Source organism: Aethalodelphis obliquidens, unplaced genomic scaffold, assembly GCF_003676395.1.
Source record: "Aethalodelphis obliquidens isolate GAN/ISIS:26980383/991018 unplaced genomic scaffold, ASM367639v1 scaffold5, whole genome shotgun sequence".
In the NCBI taxonomy this organism is placed as follows: Eukaryota; Metazoa; Chordata; class Mammalia; order Artiodactyla; family Delphinidae; genus Aethalodelphis; species Aethalodelphis obliquidens.
Genome location: NW_020837949.1, coordinates 32509854 through 32527621, shown reverse-complemented (window position 1 = coordinate 32527621; position 17768 = coordinate 32509854). Strand labels below are relative to the sequence as shown.

The 17768-nt window shown below is 35.1% G+C and overlaps 1 protein-coding gene across 2 annotated transcripts in view; it reads left to right on the top strand.

The window, feature by feature from the left end:
* Positions 1–17768, top strand: part of CAPZA2 (capping actin protein of muscle Z-line subunit alpha 2) — a 56693-nt gene that overhangs the window by 35211 nt on the left and 3714 nt on the right. The window contains exons 4-8 of one of the 2 annotated variants that reach the window (XM_027102121.1): positions 4621–4684; positions 8842–9048; positions 10525–10604; positions 13758–13836; positions 15932–16003. In XM_027102121.1, coding sequence (XP_026957922.1) covers positions 4621–4684; positions 8842–9048; positions 10525–10604; positions 13758–13836; positions 15932–16003 — 502 coding nt within the window. The remainder of the gene's footprint in view (positions 1–4620; positions 4685–8841; positions 9049–10524; positions 10605–13757; positions 13837–15931; positions 16004–17768) is intronic. The other variant, XM_027102122.1, reaches the window with a different exon arrangement.

Sequence of the window (17768 nt, the reverse complement as noted above, 5' to 3'; positions counted from 1 at the left end):
CCCCTTCAGGCTGTGTTCACGCCGCCAGTCCTCTCCCTGCAAGCGGACCAAAGCCCGAGCCTCAGGTCCCAGCCCCCACCCCCACCCCCGCCCGGGTGGGTGAGCAGACAAGCCTCTCGGGGCTGATGAGTGCCGGTCGGCACCATCATCCGTGCGGGAATCTCTCCACTTTGCCCTCCGCATCCCTGTTGCTGTGCTCTCCTCCTCGGCTCCGAAGCTTTCCCCTCCGCCACCCGCTGTCTACGCCCGCGAAGGGACGTCCTAGTGTGTGGAAACCTTTCCTCCTTCACAGCTCCCTCACACTGGTGCAGGTCCCGTCCCTATTCTTTAATATTTGTTTGTTTATTAGCTGTGTTGGGTCTTCGTTTCTGTGCGAGGGCTTTCTCCAGCCGCGGCAAGCGGGGGCCACTCATTGCGGTGCGCGGGCCTCTCACTATCGCCGCCTCTCTTGTTGCGGAGCACAGGCTCCAGACGCGCAGGCTCAGTAGCTGCCCGCTCACGGGCCTAGTTGCTCTGCGGCACGCTGGATCCTCCCAGACCAGGGCTCGAACCCGGGTTCCCTGCATTGGCAGATTCTCAACCACTGCGCCACCAGGGAAGACCCGTCCCTATTATTTTGTCTCTGTTTTTTCTTTTTTCTTTTGCCCTACCCAGGTACGTGGGAAGTTTCTTGCCTTTTGGGAGGTCTGGGGTCTTCTGCCAGCGTTCAGTAGGTGTTCTGTAGGAGGTGTTCCACGTGTAAATGTATTTCTGATGTATCTGTGGGGAGGAAGGTGACCGCGTTTTACTCTTACGCAATCTTCCCCTTCCCCCCCCCCCCAGTACTTTCAAAGTAACCTTTTCCTCTGAGTTCTCTGTGGTAAATAAATGTGTGGGTTGTTTCATGTAGGTGCAAAAATTAGTGAATTTTTTTTAAAGTTAAGGAAATGAGAAACTTCATTTGTTTTTTGTTTTTTAACATCTTTATTGGAGTATAATTGCTTTACAATGGTGTTAGTTTCTGCTTTGTAACAAAGTTGTTTGTTGAAAGAAGAGTTTTTCCCCTGCAGAGTAAAGTTTAATGAAGGTCAGAAAAATATTCATAATTATATAAGTGGTATGAAACAGTTACACATTTGAATAAAAAATGATGAAAGCATTGAAATTTTATTTGTCCAAAGGAGTATTTATCTGATGACTGTTACATTTAAATAAATTGGAGTTCTTTTTAAAATAATTGGAATGTGAGCTATATTTCTCTTTTATTATGAACCAAATTTCAGGGACAGTCTTGGTCCGTGTTTCAAGAGGTATATACATTAAATGCCTGATATTCTGATCTTTTAAGGAGATTAGTCTTTGAGGAAATTAGTACCTAATGATAAAACAAGATGTTTATAGTATGACCTCAAAAAACATCAAAACCTTCAGTAGAATCTTCACGTTTTCTTGCATGTGGTTATAGTCTCAGTAAGTGATTGCTAACTAGATGAACAAGAAGAGAAAGAATTGATTCTTTTAGTTGACTTCAGTAGTGGTCTTTGTACAGAAGAATTTCTCAAAACTCTTTGTTCAGATTCATTTTGCAGACATCTGAACTTATCTGTGAAGTACAGAAATACACCTTAAATCATTGATTGACTTTAGAATTATATTACTCTGGTTCACAGTGTCCTGTCTGTGAAATAATTTTCAAACAAACATGCTGTTACCCCCATTGTTCACTTGACTTGGTTCTGAATTACTTCTGAAATACCTCCAAACCTGGTTTCATCCTCAAAAGATAATGTATCACCTGTCATTGAGACTGTCCAGACCTATGTAACATAAGCTTGGAAAGCATTATAAAAACATTTAAAATGTGTCCTAGTGGCAGTTTCACCAGAGTAAGTGCATAGCCATAGTCCTATTGCTTCTTCAATTGCAGTTTTTGATACTGAATTTCTTTTATACAAGTACAGCTCCTTCTGTGTACTTCTTTTCCTCCATTCTTCCACCTTTTTCCTGTTGCTTTAACTCTTTTAATTTTAAATTTATTTTTGAGAAATTCCTCTTCCTGTCTTTTTGTAAGGGGGGGAAAACATAGCTATTCTTAAAAGTGGTTCTAATGGGACATCTTTACTGAAGGGCATAAAATTCAGTGTATTTCATAGTAAAATTAGGCATACTGAAGACTTGGTACTCTCAAGTCTAGAAAACTTTGAAATATCCAGAAATAGCCTTTTATTCAACTGACATATGAATGCCAGACTTCACTGTGATGATGAGACAAATAAGCCTCTTAGGGATTTTCCAATGGGGAGTCAGACATGTTGAATTTCTGGCCAACTGAAATAAAATACAGAGGCATACCAAAGACCTTTGGAGCCCAAAGGAAGAAATTTAAAATTTCTATTTAGAGATGGTGTTTGAGCTGAGTTTAAATGATGAAAGCAATTCAAATAGTAAATAAGAGAGTTGATGTGGAAACACATGGTGAAAAGTATAAGATGTGAATGACTAATGGTAAAGGGTATAAAAAAAAATCTAAATACAGGAACAGGTGACTTAGAAATGGGTGATTGGGCTACAGAACTCTACAAGGGCAGAGAAATTATTGTTTTCACTGTGTCTAATAGAGTGCTTAACACCTAAATATTTGCATGGGTAGAGGGGTAGGTAAATGGATGATGAGTGGGTAAATGGAGTAGGTTTTCTGAACTAGAAGGGACTTGGAAGTCATCTAGTTCAAACCCGTCTTTTTTGTGGATATGGTAAGTGGGGCCCATACTAGCTAATATCAGGGTTCGAACAAAACCTAGATATTCTGTAATCTGACTCCTAGGTTAATGAGTACCTTTCCTACCATACTGCGTAATTGTCACCTGTTTAACTTGCTTTGAGCATTTAAGATACAGTTTTACTTATTTCATATTCATTGTCTTCTTTTCAGATTTCCTGTTCTTACCCCACTCCCAGATTATAGATGAACGGGGTTTGATATGAGCAGTAAAGGACCCAAGACCAAATTACTATCTAAATTTATTATTTAAATATGTCTTTTACTGGAAAGGGAACCCTAAATTCTAAGTGATTTAGAATACTTTTTAATCTCAAACATACTTTTGAGATAAATTCATTTAAGGGATAGTAACTGTCTGGGTATGCTGGGGCTATTCCTAAGAAAATTACAGTTTTAATGAATAAAGAAAATCTCCCTTTCCCTCCATATGTTTCTATATTTACCCCCATCTTTTTTTGACATGCAGTGTCAGGAATTTGACAGCTAGGAATTTAATCCTACTTTGCTGTTTTTACATTTACTAGTCTCCTGTTAACTCATCAGTAATGCTTTGCTCAATCTCCTCTCTCGAGGAGATTCAGTAGCTAACACCTAAAAATTCAGTGGACATGTTACCATCCAGAGTAATCTGAAAAGCTTCCAAGTAGATTAGATTTAGAGATGTACTCCTAAATTTAAAAATTCTCAGTATCTTTCCTAGTAAGTGGAAGAAATTTCCTAGGTTATAGACTTAATAAAATACAGTGTGATCTTTATTTTTTAGGTAATTTTTTTGTGCTATGAGAGTTTTTCCTACAAATGTATTATGTAATTATGTAATACATTATTCTTTACTCATATGAGAGTAGAGAGAGGCTTTATTCTTGGATCTATCTCGTCACCATTTCCTCGTTCAGACTCTCAGCTGTTCTAACATGGATGTTTGCCTAATGATAGCCCAACTGCTTTTCTGGCTCTAGTTGCTCCACCACCCAATTGTCATATACACTGCTGCCAAATTAATCTTCAGAAGTAGTTCGCGGTTGTCTTTTCTCAAAAAGCTTCTGTAATTCTGCTTTGCCTCCCAAATGAAGTAATTTTTCCATCGTGCAGGGCCTTTCAGTTGAAGGCAGTAAATATAACTGAACACCTGCTATGTGCCAGGCATTGAGCTTGGTGCTTTCTATGATGTTGGACTTAACCTATCTTCTCCTCTTGTATTTTGCTCATCTTGGTCCCTCTAATTGAATTACTCTTCTCATCCCTCCAATTTCTGCAAGACCAGAGAGCCTACCTATTATTTTAAGGCCATTTCTCAGTATCACTTCCATTATGATATCACCCCTGATTCTCTTTTCTTCTTACCCTTGCCTCAACAGAATGTAGTTTTTAAAAATATATATTCTCTGTGATGTTTATTGGTCATTCTCTTATGGTACTTTCTGCTTTGTGTTATATTATGTTTATCATAGCTCCTATTCAACTGTAAGCCCTTTGATCTAATTACTCTTTGCATCTCTCACAGCACCTACTCTGTTTCCCGGTATGTTGTATACTAAATGTTAGTATATACTTGAATAGTTGGATATGTCTTATAAGTGGCTAACCTTTACTTTCAGGGTTTTGAAGGAAAGGACTGATTATATTTACTGATTTAATTTTTTTGCTAAGCATTGAAAGCTGGATGTCATTCACCGGTTTTTAAAAAGCCATACCTATATAATATTTATACCTAATATAAGATCAGTAGTAGAGAATTACATTTTTATTTAACTTGCCATGTGCAGTGCAGGAGACTTTTATTTGACAGTGAATTGTTTGCGATTTTTTTGAGAACATTAAATACGTAATTTTAAATAATTGACCCTTTTCTTTTTTAGTGCATTTGCACAATATAACTTGGACCAGTTTACTCCAGTAAAAATTGAAGGTTATGAAGATCAGGTACGTTTCATATAAACACAGGATCTGATATTCTTTATTTCATTTATAATGGTTAGTGTATCCTGCAAGAATTGTGAAGTGGTATGTTTAAAGGTTAAAAAAAAAAAGCGTTCATTTTAATCATAGCCACTTAGGAGCAAAGTAATTGAAAATGTAGTTTCTTTTGTTGATACCAATAATGCTATTAGCAGAAAGTTCCTTTTAGAAATATTCAAATGTAATTATTTTAAGATTTTAGAAGATAATTGTTTTAAATCTACTTTCTTGTTTTTTATAGGAAAAAAATCAATCCTATATTAATCCAAAATCTAGAGTTTATATTAGTAAGATTTATGTCATAATTTAGTTGCTCTGGAATTCTACAGTTCTTCATGTGAGTAACTTAGCATTTAGTAATTATTAAATCTTTTCTTTCCAAAGTACAAGTTGGACTTGCTAAGCAAAGAAAAGCCCCAAAAGTCACTAGCATTCTTAGATTTTATTTTTTTGGTTTAAAGTTACTAGTAATTGAACAGTGATTGTGTTTCTATAATGCTTACATAAAGCACAATTTATATAAAACAATATGAAGAAGGAACTGGAGGTAAAACATAAGAGAGAGTAGTAACAATTAGTTCTCAGTGGCAAATTATATTAAAGCTTGCATTTGGCATTATTCATTATGTAATATGTAGTCTCGCAGTTATAGGGGAAAAAGAGAGACCAGACAGAAGATGACTTATAACTGAAGGGAAAAAGTAAACGTGGGTAGGTAGGTAGGTAGACAGATTTATGCATGTGTGTATACACACACATACATATAAAGGCATGTAGTGTTTCATTTCATGAAGCTCTTAAATTTTTTTTCCTTGGGAGATTTTGTGTTTTTGATTTTTGTTTTTTAACTGTTATAAACAGTGCTGTACTGAATATCATTGTACCTCTGGGCACATGGACCATTGTTTTGTTAAGGTAAATCCCTAAAAGAATTGCTGGATCCGGGGATGCATCCTTTTAAAATGTCGGATAGCTCTCAAACTCATTTTATGAACCTACTGTAATTTTAATACTTAAACCTAATAAATATAAAACAAAAAAAGCAAACTATACTAATCTCACATATGACTATAGATTTTAAAACTTTAAACAGATATTAACAAACAGAATCCAGAAATATATCAAAAGAATAATATGCCAAGACTAAATAGAATTTATTACAGGAATGCAGGAGTGGTTCCATGTAAGGCAATATATTGCTCTTATCGCTTAATCAACAAATAAAGAGAAAAACCTTATGATACATCAATAGACAGTGAAAAGGGATTTGAAAACTCCAGCAGCTAATCCTCATTACAAAAACCCTAAGTAAAATAGGGATAGAAGAAAACCTCTTAAATATAATATACTGTTTAACGAAAAACAGTAGTAAATATCAAACTATAAACACTAATATAATTTTAGTTAACATAGAAAATTAGCCAGGTATGTCAACTTATCACCATTATTATTTATCATAAATGGAAGTATAGCAAATAAGACAAGAGAATGAGAACTCTTAAAGCTTTGGAAAAGAACAGAAAACTCTTAGGTGACATGATTTATATATTTAGAAATAGTGAGAAACTCCCATAAATTAACCTCCCAACCAAAATAACCTATTAGACTTAACAGAATTTTGTGAGATGGCTGAATTTAAGGTAAGTGTACAAAATGCATTAACTTTCCTCTATTGTGGCAAGTAGGGACTTAGACTAGTAGTGGTTGGAGGGGGAGGAGTTTCATTTTAAATAGTGGTAATAATGAACATAAACCTTAACAAGAAATGCATAGGATTGTGAAGAAAATGGTGGTTATCTTGAAACACATAAAACAGGTTCTGAGCAAATGGAAGAGCACACTGAATTCCATTTTGAGGTAGAAAGTTAAATTATTTAAAAACTAAAATATAAATTTAATGCAGTTTGATTAGAATCCTGATAGTTTTTTAATTGGTCAAAATTTTCATAAACTTTATATGAAGAACATGCTTGAAGAAACACAAGAAAATGTAAGAGTGGTGAGAGACAATTGCATTGCTAGATAGCAGAAGGTGCTTTACAACCAATGTAAAGTCAAATCAGCGTGGTATTGTGTAGACAAGTAGATCAATAGAGCAGCATATCAAGCCAGAATTTAGTCCCAAAATATATGAATATTTTTATACATGATAAGGTTATAATTTAGACAGACATATAATAAAGGGTATTGGTACCACTGGTTTCTATCAACTACACATGCCACATAGTTAAACCAGTCCTCTGTCTTACAATATATAGAAATAAATTTCAGGTGGATTAAAAATTTGTAAAATGACTAGAATTTTAGGAGAAAAGAGTCTACATGTATAATTAAGGGCAGAGGAAACCATCTTAAATAAGACTGGAAACCCAGAAACTATAAAAGAAAAGATGGACATTTTGCTACATATCAATTATTTTAACTGTAGAATAAAACAAATACCTCAAATAAAGGACTCTTATAAATTAGTAAGAAAAAAACCCACCCAGATGAAAAATATTAAAAAATATTTGCTCACAGAAAATGGCCCACAAACTTGGAGATATTTAGACCTGTGAGCGAGAGAAATATAATTAAAGTAATGAGATATATTTTATACTCATCAGACTGAAAAAAGAACTGTATACCTGTTGATGGTGATAATTTGAAGGGAAGCATCTCATATATTGTTTGCAGAAATGTAGATTGTCACAGCCATTTCTGGAAAGCAGTCTAATTATGTATTAAAAATTAAAAATATACAAACCCTTTACCTACTGTCCTCATTGCTGCGAATCTATCTAAGAAAAATAGAAGCATCCAGTGGAAATAGAAACATTAGTATGTTAGAATATATGTACAATAATACTTTAACATTTTTAATGTGCCTGTCCCTCCTCCCAAAAAGAGAACAGCCTGGAAATAAAGAGATGGTCCAACAGTAGTGGAATGGCAGAATAAATTGTTATACCCACATCATGGGATAGTATGCAACCATGAAAAAGAATGATGAGAGGTTTACCAGTTGACTCTGAAAGATTTCTATAAAGTGTTGATGTTGAAAAAAACCAGATGCAGAAAAATATGTGTGCATTTTCGTTCCATTCTTGTAGAACAGTGGCCAATAAAAACCCCTGGATGTGTGTGTATGTATATATAGATGTGTATGTATTTATCTGTGTAGGATAATATGACTGAAAAAAATTCAGAAGGGTACATCCTGTGTTTGCATAATTTACATCAAAGGGATGGGGGAGTCCTGACATAGGTATAGAGTCAAAGATTGGGAGAGTCGCATGGGAAGGAAAAAGAGTGAAATTTTTTAAAAGAAAGCACAGAATGTCAAATTTATGCGTGTATAATTTAAATGCACATAAATGAAGAAATTACATTTGTTAAAATTTGGAAGTCAGTTGAAAACAACTGTCAGTGATTATCTTAATAAAAACAAGCAGCAGGCACTTAACAGTAGATGAGATTGTGGGCCCAGCAGTAATGTAGGACACACTGAAGAGGATTCTAAGTGGATTAAAAACATACCCTTGGGGCTTCCCTGGTGGCGCAGTGGTTGGGAGCCTGCCTGCCAGTGCAGGGGACACGGGTTCGTGCCCCGGACCGGGAGGATCCCACGTGCCGCGGAGCGGCTGGGCCCATGGGCCATGGCCGCTGGACCTGCGCATCCGGAGCCTGTGCTCCGCAACGGGAGAGGCCACAGCGGTGAGAGGCCCGCGTACAGCAAAAAAAAAAACAAAACAAAACATTCACTTGTAACCGTTCTCAATGAAGGTTATTACCAGTTCCTTAGTTTTGAGGAACTGGAGACTGTCCATAGTTCTCAAAAACAAAACAAAACCTGACTCCAGTAGGGTATTAGACAATGGATTTTTTTTCCCCCACCAGGTAGCTGGATGTTATATTGGGAGAAAATCAGATCCACTGATCTGAGCTGCATGAGAGCAGCCTCATTGTCTTTATAGTCTACTCATTTGAAGTATTATACTTGGGCCATATAGTTAAACCAGTTGCTTGGAATAGAATTATTTTATAGTTTTAAGGAAAAAGTTCAAGTGAATGTATAATATATCAGTATTTAAATGCTATTTTAAATATTTTTTTTTCCAAAATTCATTGCATCATTGAAGGTATTGATTACAGAACATGGTGACCTGGGAAATGGAAAGTTTTTGGATCCAAAAAACAGAATCTGTTTCAAATTTGATCACTTAAGAAAGGAAGCAACTGATCCAAGACCATACGAAGCAGAAAATGCAATTGAATCTTGGAGAACTTCAGTAGAAGCTGCTCTGCGAGCTTATGTAAAAGAACATTATCCAAATGGGGTCTGCACTGTAAGTTATCCAGTGTGCACTTTTTTCTTTTGTATTATGTAAATATGACAGTGATTTTGTGATATCTTGAAATTTATAGTAACTTACAGAATGGACATTTTATAATTTAATATTCCTTTTTTTTTGAAGTAAATATTTCTAAGAATGTTTACTATTTTTTTCAAGAAACTTTAAATAGTATTATCAAATAGTATTATGATAGTCAAAAATGGAAAAATTGTTGTACCTTGAATTAAATCCAAGTAGTAATTCTCATACATTGATTTGAGGAACATGATATGATGAGATTCTTTAATGTCATGTTCATGACTCGTCTCCCTAAGTTTACATCAAACTTTTTTTCATTAAATTACAAAACCTTAGAACAAATAAAATTATTTGGAAGTGAACTCTTGTCCTCGTGTGTTTTATAATCAAATTTCTTAAGGTTTTAAATGTGGTTCTTTCATAGGTTTAACCTATTTTTTATTTTCAGGATAAAATATGATAGAAAGTATGAGTACTTTTTTTTTCTTTCATAGCCTATGCTTAGCTATGCTTTTTAGTCCCCCACATTTGTGTTTCTGTGATCTTCTCCATAGCCAGTGATCTTTTGAAATGCAAATCAGATCATGAAATCTCCTGCTTGAAATTGTTCAAAGATTTCGTGTTGCACTTAGGATAGAGTCCAGGCTTCTGAACGTGGTTTTCAAGGCCCTGTGAACCTGGCCTCTACCTACCTCTCCAGCCTAAGATGACCATACATCCTGGTTTATACCTGCTGTCCCAATATAATTATTAGTATTACCAATAGCCACCTCATTTCACTCAGAAGATTCCTGGTTAGGACAAAAATTCATATGGTCGCCTTAAGTATCTAGCTCTCAATAATTATTTGAGAAGTATAGCAACATAACCTAAAATACCTTACAGGTTCTTTGAATTATAACCGTGTTGATTAGGATTATTTTGGAAGAATACCTCAAGAATAAGGTGGTGAGGTTGAGTTAGAGGGTCCTTACCTGTTCCCAGGGGATCGAAAGACAAATTATTCATTACTTTCTTAAAGCAGTTGGCAAGAGGTGAAATAACATCACCATACCATTGCAGGCATTCTCTTAGTGAACTTTCTTAGTTTTAAGTAAATTAACTTTCTCACTTCTATCTCACTACTTTTTTATTTTAAATGTCTAGAGAAATGGCAACCCCTGAGATTGTGGGATGTTTATGCATATTTTGAGAGTACAGTTATTTTTTTCCAATAAATTGTAGTTCATTAATTGTAAGCTATTTTATGATTCACTAAGAATCTGTGATTAGGTGTACATATTTAAGTATTTGTTTCTCTAGCTACTGTATTGGAATGATGACCTACTTTGTATTCTTTTATATGTTCTTGCCAAAATGCTGTACAATTTTCAGTATTTTATAGATGTTTAAAGTTGGACATTCTGTGGCCCTAAATTCACTCTTGTGTTTATTTTCTTTACCAACAAGGTATATGGTAAAAAAATAGATGGACAGCAGACCATTATTGCATGCATAGAAAGCCATCAGTTTCAAGCAAAAAACTTTTGGTAAGTTAAAATTTTGTGTATTGGGGAATTTTGATACTGCTTATTCTCTTTGTAGTTCTTTATTGATTGGGCCTGTACCTTGTTTCTGTATGATTGACTAAGAACAATATACTATAATATAAAACTTCAGCCTTTTTATATAAGAAAAATATCTGTTCCATAATCAACCTGATCTTTCAAAGGTGACAGTAAATCTATTGACACTCAGTGAAAAGAAGGTGGGAGAGCATGGGGTGTTTTTAGACTAGCAAGCAGCATTCTGAGGGAACACGCGTGCCTGTGAGCAGACCAGTTGGCAGGCCCATATGCCCATTCTGTGAAGGGGTTGTTCCTGAATGAGACTTACATGGGGGAGGAAGGCAGAGGTACTTACAAAGTGAAGAATGATCACGTTTTGGTACGTGAACTTTGGTGACTCTGAAGTAGATGTTTTCGTGTGGATTGCTTTGTGCTTGGTTGGCCAATGTGAGGAAGTAATGACATGTTTTGTCCAGCGAGGCAAATTACAGTCATGCCTTACAATTTTTGTACAAATCATTTGATTATCCCTTGTAAAAGTCCAGCTCCCCAAAGCACTGATTAGCACTTTAACAAGTTGTTGGGCCTTTTTATTCTTAGACAAGACTATTTCTGAGATATCTTTAACAAGTTGTTGGACCTTTAACAAGTTGTTGGGCCTTTTTATTCTTAGACAAGACTATTTCTGAGATATCTCCTGTTATAAAATTCTGAGGCTCTCCAAGACTTTATAAGTTCAGAATTGAATGAAATCTTTACTTTTATCCTCCCTTTTTGATAATACATTCTAAGGCCATCAGAGTAAGTATGGTCATAGTGTTTACCTTTTAAGTATATTAGTCTTTGACTTGTTAGCCGAGTTGGTTGGTGGTGCTGTTAAGGGTAGAGTAGCAGGTATCAGTAACCCCTGTGGACCACTTTGGTCTATGGCCCAAGGTTGCTCCACTACTTAACCATCACAGGAATAAAGGCAAGTTACAGGAACTTTTGGAGGAAAGAGATCCATTATCACTGAAGGAAAATAAATTCTATTTGTAAACATAGGCCTTAATGACAAGCTGCAGTTTCCTAAATATTCTGTTGTATTAACTTACTTGTATGGCCTTGATATAGATGTAGTTTCTCCATTTTTGGCCTAAAAACTTGTAGCATTAATTTGCCAGTATCCTAAGAAATAAGTCTTCACAAAATTGCTATTAATTTGTGCTGTTTGTGCCAGGATATATATAATAAAATCAATTTTGTTGGGATTGAACTCGTTACTAAGTTTTAGTTTAAAATATATAAATATATATAAAATAAAATAGTAAATTTATTAGTTTTCAGAAATACAGTTTGAGTGTTAGCATATATAAAATGAAAATGATGTCCTTGAATTTTCTAGTCTGTTTCACTTCACATATCTGAATTTTTTTTTGTAAACTACCACTATGAACATTATATCATTGAGGCTAAAAATCACTTACACTTTTTGGAAAAGATAATTTTTTATGACATTCCAAAGTGCTAGACATCACATATCACAATAACCTCAGTAAAATCTAAATATTTTGGTACAAGGAAATTACTTCAGTTCACCTCAAATGCAGATAGCATAAAAATCACAAGATTCTAGTCATGGTCATTTTTTAGATTTCACTAGGGACATTCTTTTCTTGGTCTCTGCTGTTTCCCTAACATCTAGCAGTATTGAGGGCTTAATAAATGTTTGTTGAATAAATACACATTTCTAATTAAAGCATTAATAGAAGAGAAGGGAAGAATATAATTAAAGGCTAGGACATCTTGACTGTTTACTCCATTGATGAAAGAAAGGGTACTGTCTATGCAGTGCAGTTTACTATTACTATATAGTAATGCCTTTGGAAGGATCTTTTGAAATAGTTCTCAAATTGGTATGATTACTTGATTTGGAATTCCTTTTTTCTTTTTTTTTTTAATTTTCACGATCAGTGGTGATATATGTATGTTGTCATTATAAATGAGAAATGTGTGTGGTTAGAACTCACTAGTGCTTGATAGTAATACCTAAATAAAAGGAATAACTTCTTTTGGAATCATGAAATAAAAATGAATAGATCTAAGTTCTTTTTCCAGTCAAGCTTCAATGGATAATTTTGGCTAAGTCACTCAAAATCAAAACATGTTATAAAATTATCTTTTATTTTGTAGAACATATACATTGTTCTAATAATAGTACTTTTCAAATGATAAGTGTTAACTTTAGGTATGAGAGTGCTATCATTCTGCAGGTTTTTGTGATTGGGCAGACTGCAAGAATATTGAAGGGAACCCAGAAATAATTCTGTAGCAAAGCCAGTATAGTGATCCATTAGCTCTGTGACTGTTTTAGAAATATATACTGTTTTAAAAAAAACAGGTATAAGTTTACATATCAGAATATGTCTTTAGTATGCAAAAGAGCAAATAGAGGTCAGAAGAAAAGGAGTTGCTATGAAAAGGCTGTCAGGAAAAAATTAGGATAAAATTAATTATCTAGGAGACAAAAATGAATAACATGCCTGTTGCTTGTTTGTAATGTCACAGTTTCTTACGATTAATCTGTATCAATTTTATACCAAAACTCATTTTGGGATCTAGGAGGAGGATGTATGTGCCTTTTATGTGGAAACTTTAAGTCTAAAATTGGAAAAGGGAAAAAAATCTGATGCTTATAACCCTTTAAAGCCCTTCTCTTTCCAGATATCAAAATCTCCTTAAGAATATTGCATTACTATCTATTCTTTTAAAACTACGGGACTTTGTATCATTCACTGGATGGTAAACTTGTGAAAGCCCCTGGTAATCTGAACATTTATTCAGTTTTTTCTTAATTAAAGCATAAGTCAGAAAACTGATGTAGTTTTGAACTGTATTTTAAGCCTTAACTTTAGAGTTCTGAGGTTGCATCCATTATATAGGTCATTTTTTATCAGCAGGATGAAGATTAAATGTAGCTCATAACTGAACGTAACCTCTTGATTCTTTTGAATATTTCAGGGATTAAAAAAAAGAATGTCCAGCATCCATTCCCCACACTCTCTCATACTGTAGCATGAAATTTAAATCTAGAACTTAAAATTTATTCAAATTATTTTCCCTACCTTATTTATAGCTGCTGTTTTTATTTTTAAGGAATGGTCGTTGGAGGTCAGAGTGGAAGTTTACAATCACTCCTTCAACCACTCAGGTGGTTGGCATCTTGAAAATTCAGGTATGAAATAAAAAGAATTTGCTGATCTCTAGATGATTCTGAGCATAGAAGCAGCTAATTCATATGTTTACATTTTCATAGTACTCAATAACTGTTTCTTTTCCAGGTCTTTGTTTTGAGGTAATGGGAAAAACAAGTAGTGCTGATTTCATCTTTTAAATAACCTTGCAGTTCATTTCCTAGTCATCAGAAATCTGCAAGGATAGCTGACAGATTCTAAAAACACAGCTAAAATTAGATGCTACCATTTGGTCTGCTCTTCATACAATTTGTTCATCCAAGCATCTTCTGAGTTTGAGTTGTGCTGTTCTCTGTCTTTTGAATTGGAGTGGAGTTGAGTGAGGTATAATATTAATATATGTGTGTGTATAGATGTATAAGTATATATATATGTTAACACATGTACATACTACATATATCTTAAGTATCTTCTGTACTCATATTTGGCTTCTTATATGAAACCCACTAGAATTGACTCAGTGTAAGCTCAAATGTTTCTATAGAAGAAATTTGATAACTAAGAGGATTTAAATATGAATATTACTAAATAAGTTAAAGAAGAATACTGACTAATTTCTTTGTATCTTGGATCACTTATTTATTCAATACATTTGTTGCTTAACTATCATGAAAGGTATTATGCTAAGAGCCATAAAGGAATAAAAATGAATCAGATGCACTGCTCTATCATTTGACTCCAGTATACATTATTTCTAGTCTTTTATCCTATTACTTGTATGTCTTGGTGTGGCTATCGTTTAGGGACTAGAAAATAGAGGTTATGAGCATGGATTCTGAAACCAGACTGCCTGAGTTTGAATCCCAGCTCTGCCAGTTATTAGCTGTATGACATCAGGAAGTCATTTAAGCTCTTTCTGTTTCCTTATCAGCTAAAAAAAAGAAAACAGCAACAATGAAATAGCTCATGCAATTTTTTGAAGATGAGTTAATATGGGCAAAATGATTAGAACAGAGCCAGACATAAAGTGCTTATTGAATGGTAGCCATTATTGTTGACATTATTTTTTCCTTCAGTTAGGCCTCTAGCTCTCACCTGGATGATTTCTGAGATGTGAGATGTGCCCCTGTTGGGCCAGAGCTTGTTGAGAGCCAGGATTGGCTGGTTCTATCTTCAGCACTTGGCATGATGCCTGGTTTATAATGGTTACTTTATTTTGTTGATTGGTTGGACCCTTTGCCATCTCCTAATCCACTTTTTTACATTGCCATCAAGAAAGGTGATTTTTAAAAATTTAAATCTGGATATGTTACTTGCCACTTGAGACCATTTTAGTGGTACACTCACCTACTAGATAGTCCAGACATATTTGCATGGCATAGAAGGCCCAGGGTTGACTCGTCACCTACCTGTATATTCCGCCAGCTGTCCACAGCTCCTACTCCCCAAACTCGCACATATTCCAGTCCTAAGTGCCTGCAGGCCTTTCCTAAAGTATGCTCTTCTCTACTAAGCTCAGTTTCCTCACCTTCCCTAGTTTGTTAAACTCATTTTACTAAGCCCAAGTACAGTGTTACCTCTTTTCTGAAGTCCTTTATGTCTCAGAGAGAGTCTGGAGTATTGCTAATGTACTTTGTACGTACCTCTTACTGTGTTGTGTTGAAATATGAGGTCAGGGGCTGTCTTTTTAAAAGCTTTGTGTCTCTAGAACTTCCTGTAGTAGCAGTCATATATAGTAATCACTCAGTTAATGTTTATTGAATAAATTCATGTCTTTGAATTTGAGGAATTAAATGGTTGGTGGAAATACACAAAACAAGAGTGGTGTTGGGAGATAATACTGTGAGTTTGATTTTGGAAATCTTGAGTTTAGATACCAGTAGAACATCTATGAGGTAGAAATGTGCAGCAGTCCAGTCAATGGAGGGCTTGCCTGAGTAACTGCAGGAACTGCTACCTAGTTCCTCGCTAGCCTAAGGGCAGGAAGAGGCTCGCTGGAGTTTAAGGTCAGGAGCTCAGCAGAGAAGACTAGGTTAGAGCTGAAATCGGTAGTCATCTGCATTGATGTGATTGTTGAAGCCATGAGGATCTTGATAACTCCTGTAATATGGTTTCTGTAATTTCTTTTTCTAATAGGTTCATTATTATGAAGATGGTAATGTTCAGCTAGTGAGTCATAAAGATATACAAGATTCCCTAACAGTGTCTGTAAGTAATTAATTCCAAAATAAAATTTAAACAACCTAATACTTCTATACAACTAGAGTGGTTTTGGAATTAACATTTTAAGTAGTATTTCTGCTTCAGATTAAAGTGTTTTCAGATAGATTAAAGATGGTAAGTAATTGGAAATTGGTACCTAAGTTTTTTTTTAGCAGCTTTATTTAAAGAGATACAATTCACATACCATTCAGTTCACCCATTTAAAGTATAAATTTTTTTTAAAATTATTATATTAATAGGGTTGTACAACAGTCACCACAATGTAATTTAGAACATTTTCATCCTCCAAAAACCCTGTATCCATTAGCAGTCGTTCCCCGTTCCCTCCCACCAGCCCTTCCCCCAAACCCCTCTCAGCCCTAGGCAACCATGAATCTACTTTCTGACTCTGGATTTTCTGTTCTGGACATTTTATATAAATGGAATCCTACGATATGTGATTTTTTGCGACAGGCTTTTTTCACCTAGCATAATATTTTCAAGGTTCATCCATGTTAGAGCATGTGTCAGTACTTCATTCCTTTTTGTAGCCAAATAATAATCCATATACCACATTCTATTTATATATTTATCAGTTGATGGACATTTGTGTTTTCTACTTTTTGCTGCTGTGAACCTTTGTGTATACTGTTTTTTTGTGTAGACATTGTTTTAATTTCTCTTTGATGTATACATAGCAGTGGCATTGCTGGGTTGTATGGTAGTTCTTTGTTTAACCTTTTGAAGAACTGCCAGACTGCTTCCAAAGTTGCTGCACTAATTTTACATTCCCATCAGTTGTATATAAGGTTTCCAGTTTTTCCACATCCTCACCAAAGCTTATTTCTGCCTTTTTATTATAGCCATCCTAGTTGGTATTAATTCTATCTTTTTTTAAAAAATTAATTAATTTATTTTTGGCTGCATTTTTGGTTCTTCGTTGCTGTGCGCGGCTTTCTCTAGTTGCAGCAAGCAGGGGCTACTCTTCGTTGCGGTGTGCAGGCTTCTCATTGCTGTGGCTTCTCTTGTTTCGGAGCTTGGTCTCTAGGCACATGGGCTTCACTAGTTGTGGCACGCAGGCTCAGTAGTTGTGGCTCGTGGGCTCTAGAGTGCAGGCTCAGTAGTTATGGCGTAAGGGCTTAGTTGCTCCACAGCATGTGGGATCTTCCTGGACCAGGGCTTGAACCCATGTCCCCTGCATCGGCAGGTGGATTCTTAACCACTGTGCCACCAGGGAAGCCCCTGTTAATTGCATCTTATTGTGATTTTTATTTGTATTTTCCTGATGGATAATGATATTGAGCATCTTTTTGTGTATTTGTTGGCCGTTTGAATAGCTTCTTTGGAAAAATGTCTTTTCAGATCCTTTGTCTATTTCTTAATTGGACTTGTGTTTTTATTATTGTTGTAATTGTTGCTTATGTATTCTGATAGAAGTCCTGTATCAGATATATGATTTACAAATATTTTCTCCCATTCTGTGTGTCTTTTCACTTTCTTGGTGGTATCATTTGCAAAACAGAAGATACCAGTTTTGATGTGGTCCAGTTTATTTTTTCTTTTGTAACTTATGCTTTTGGAATATTAATAGAAACCATTGCTTAACCCAAGATCGTGAAGATTTACTCCAGTGTTTTCTTCTACGAATTTTATAGTTTTAGCTTTTAAATTTACATCTGTGCTCCTGTACTTAACTTTTAAACCCTATTGTATTTTTTTTTCTCTATTTGGAGTATGATTTAATGAAGTTTTTCTGAAGTTCAGCTTTCAA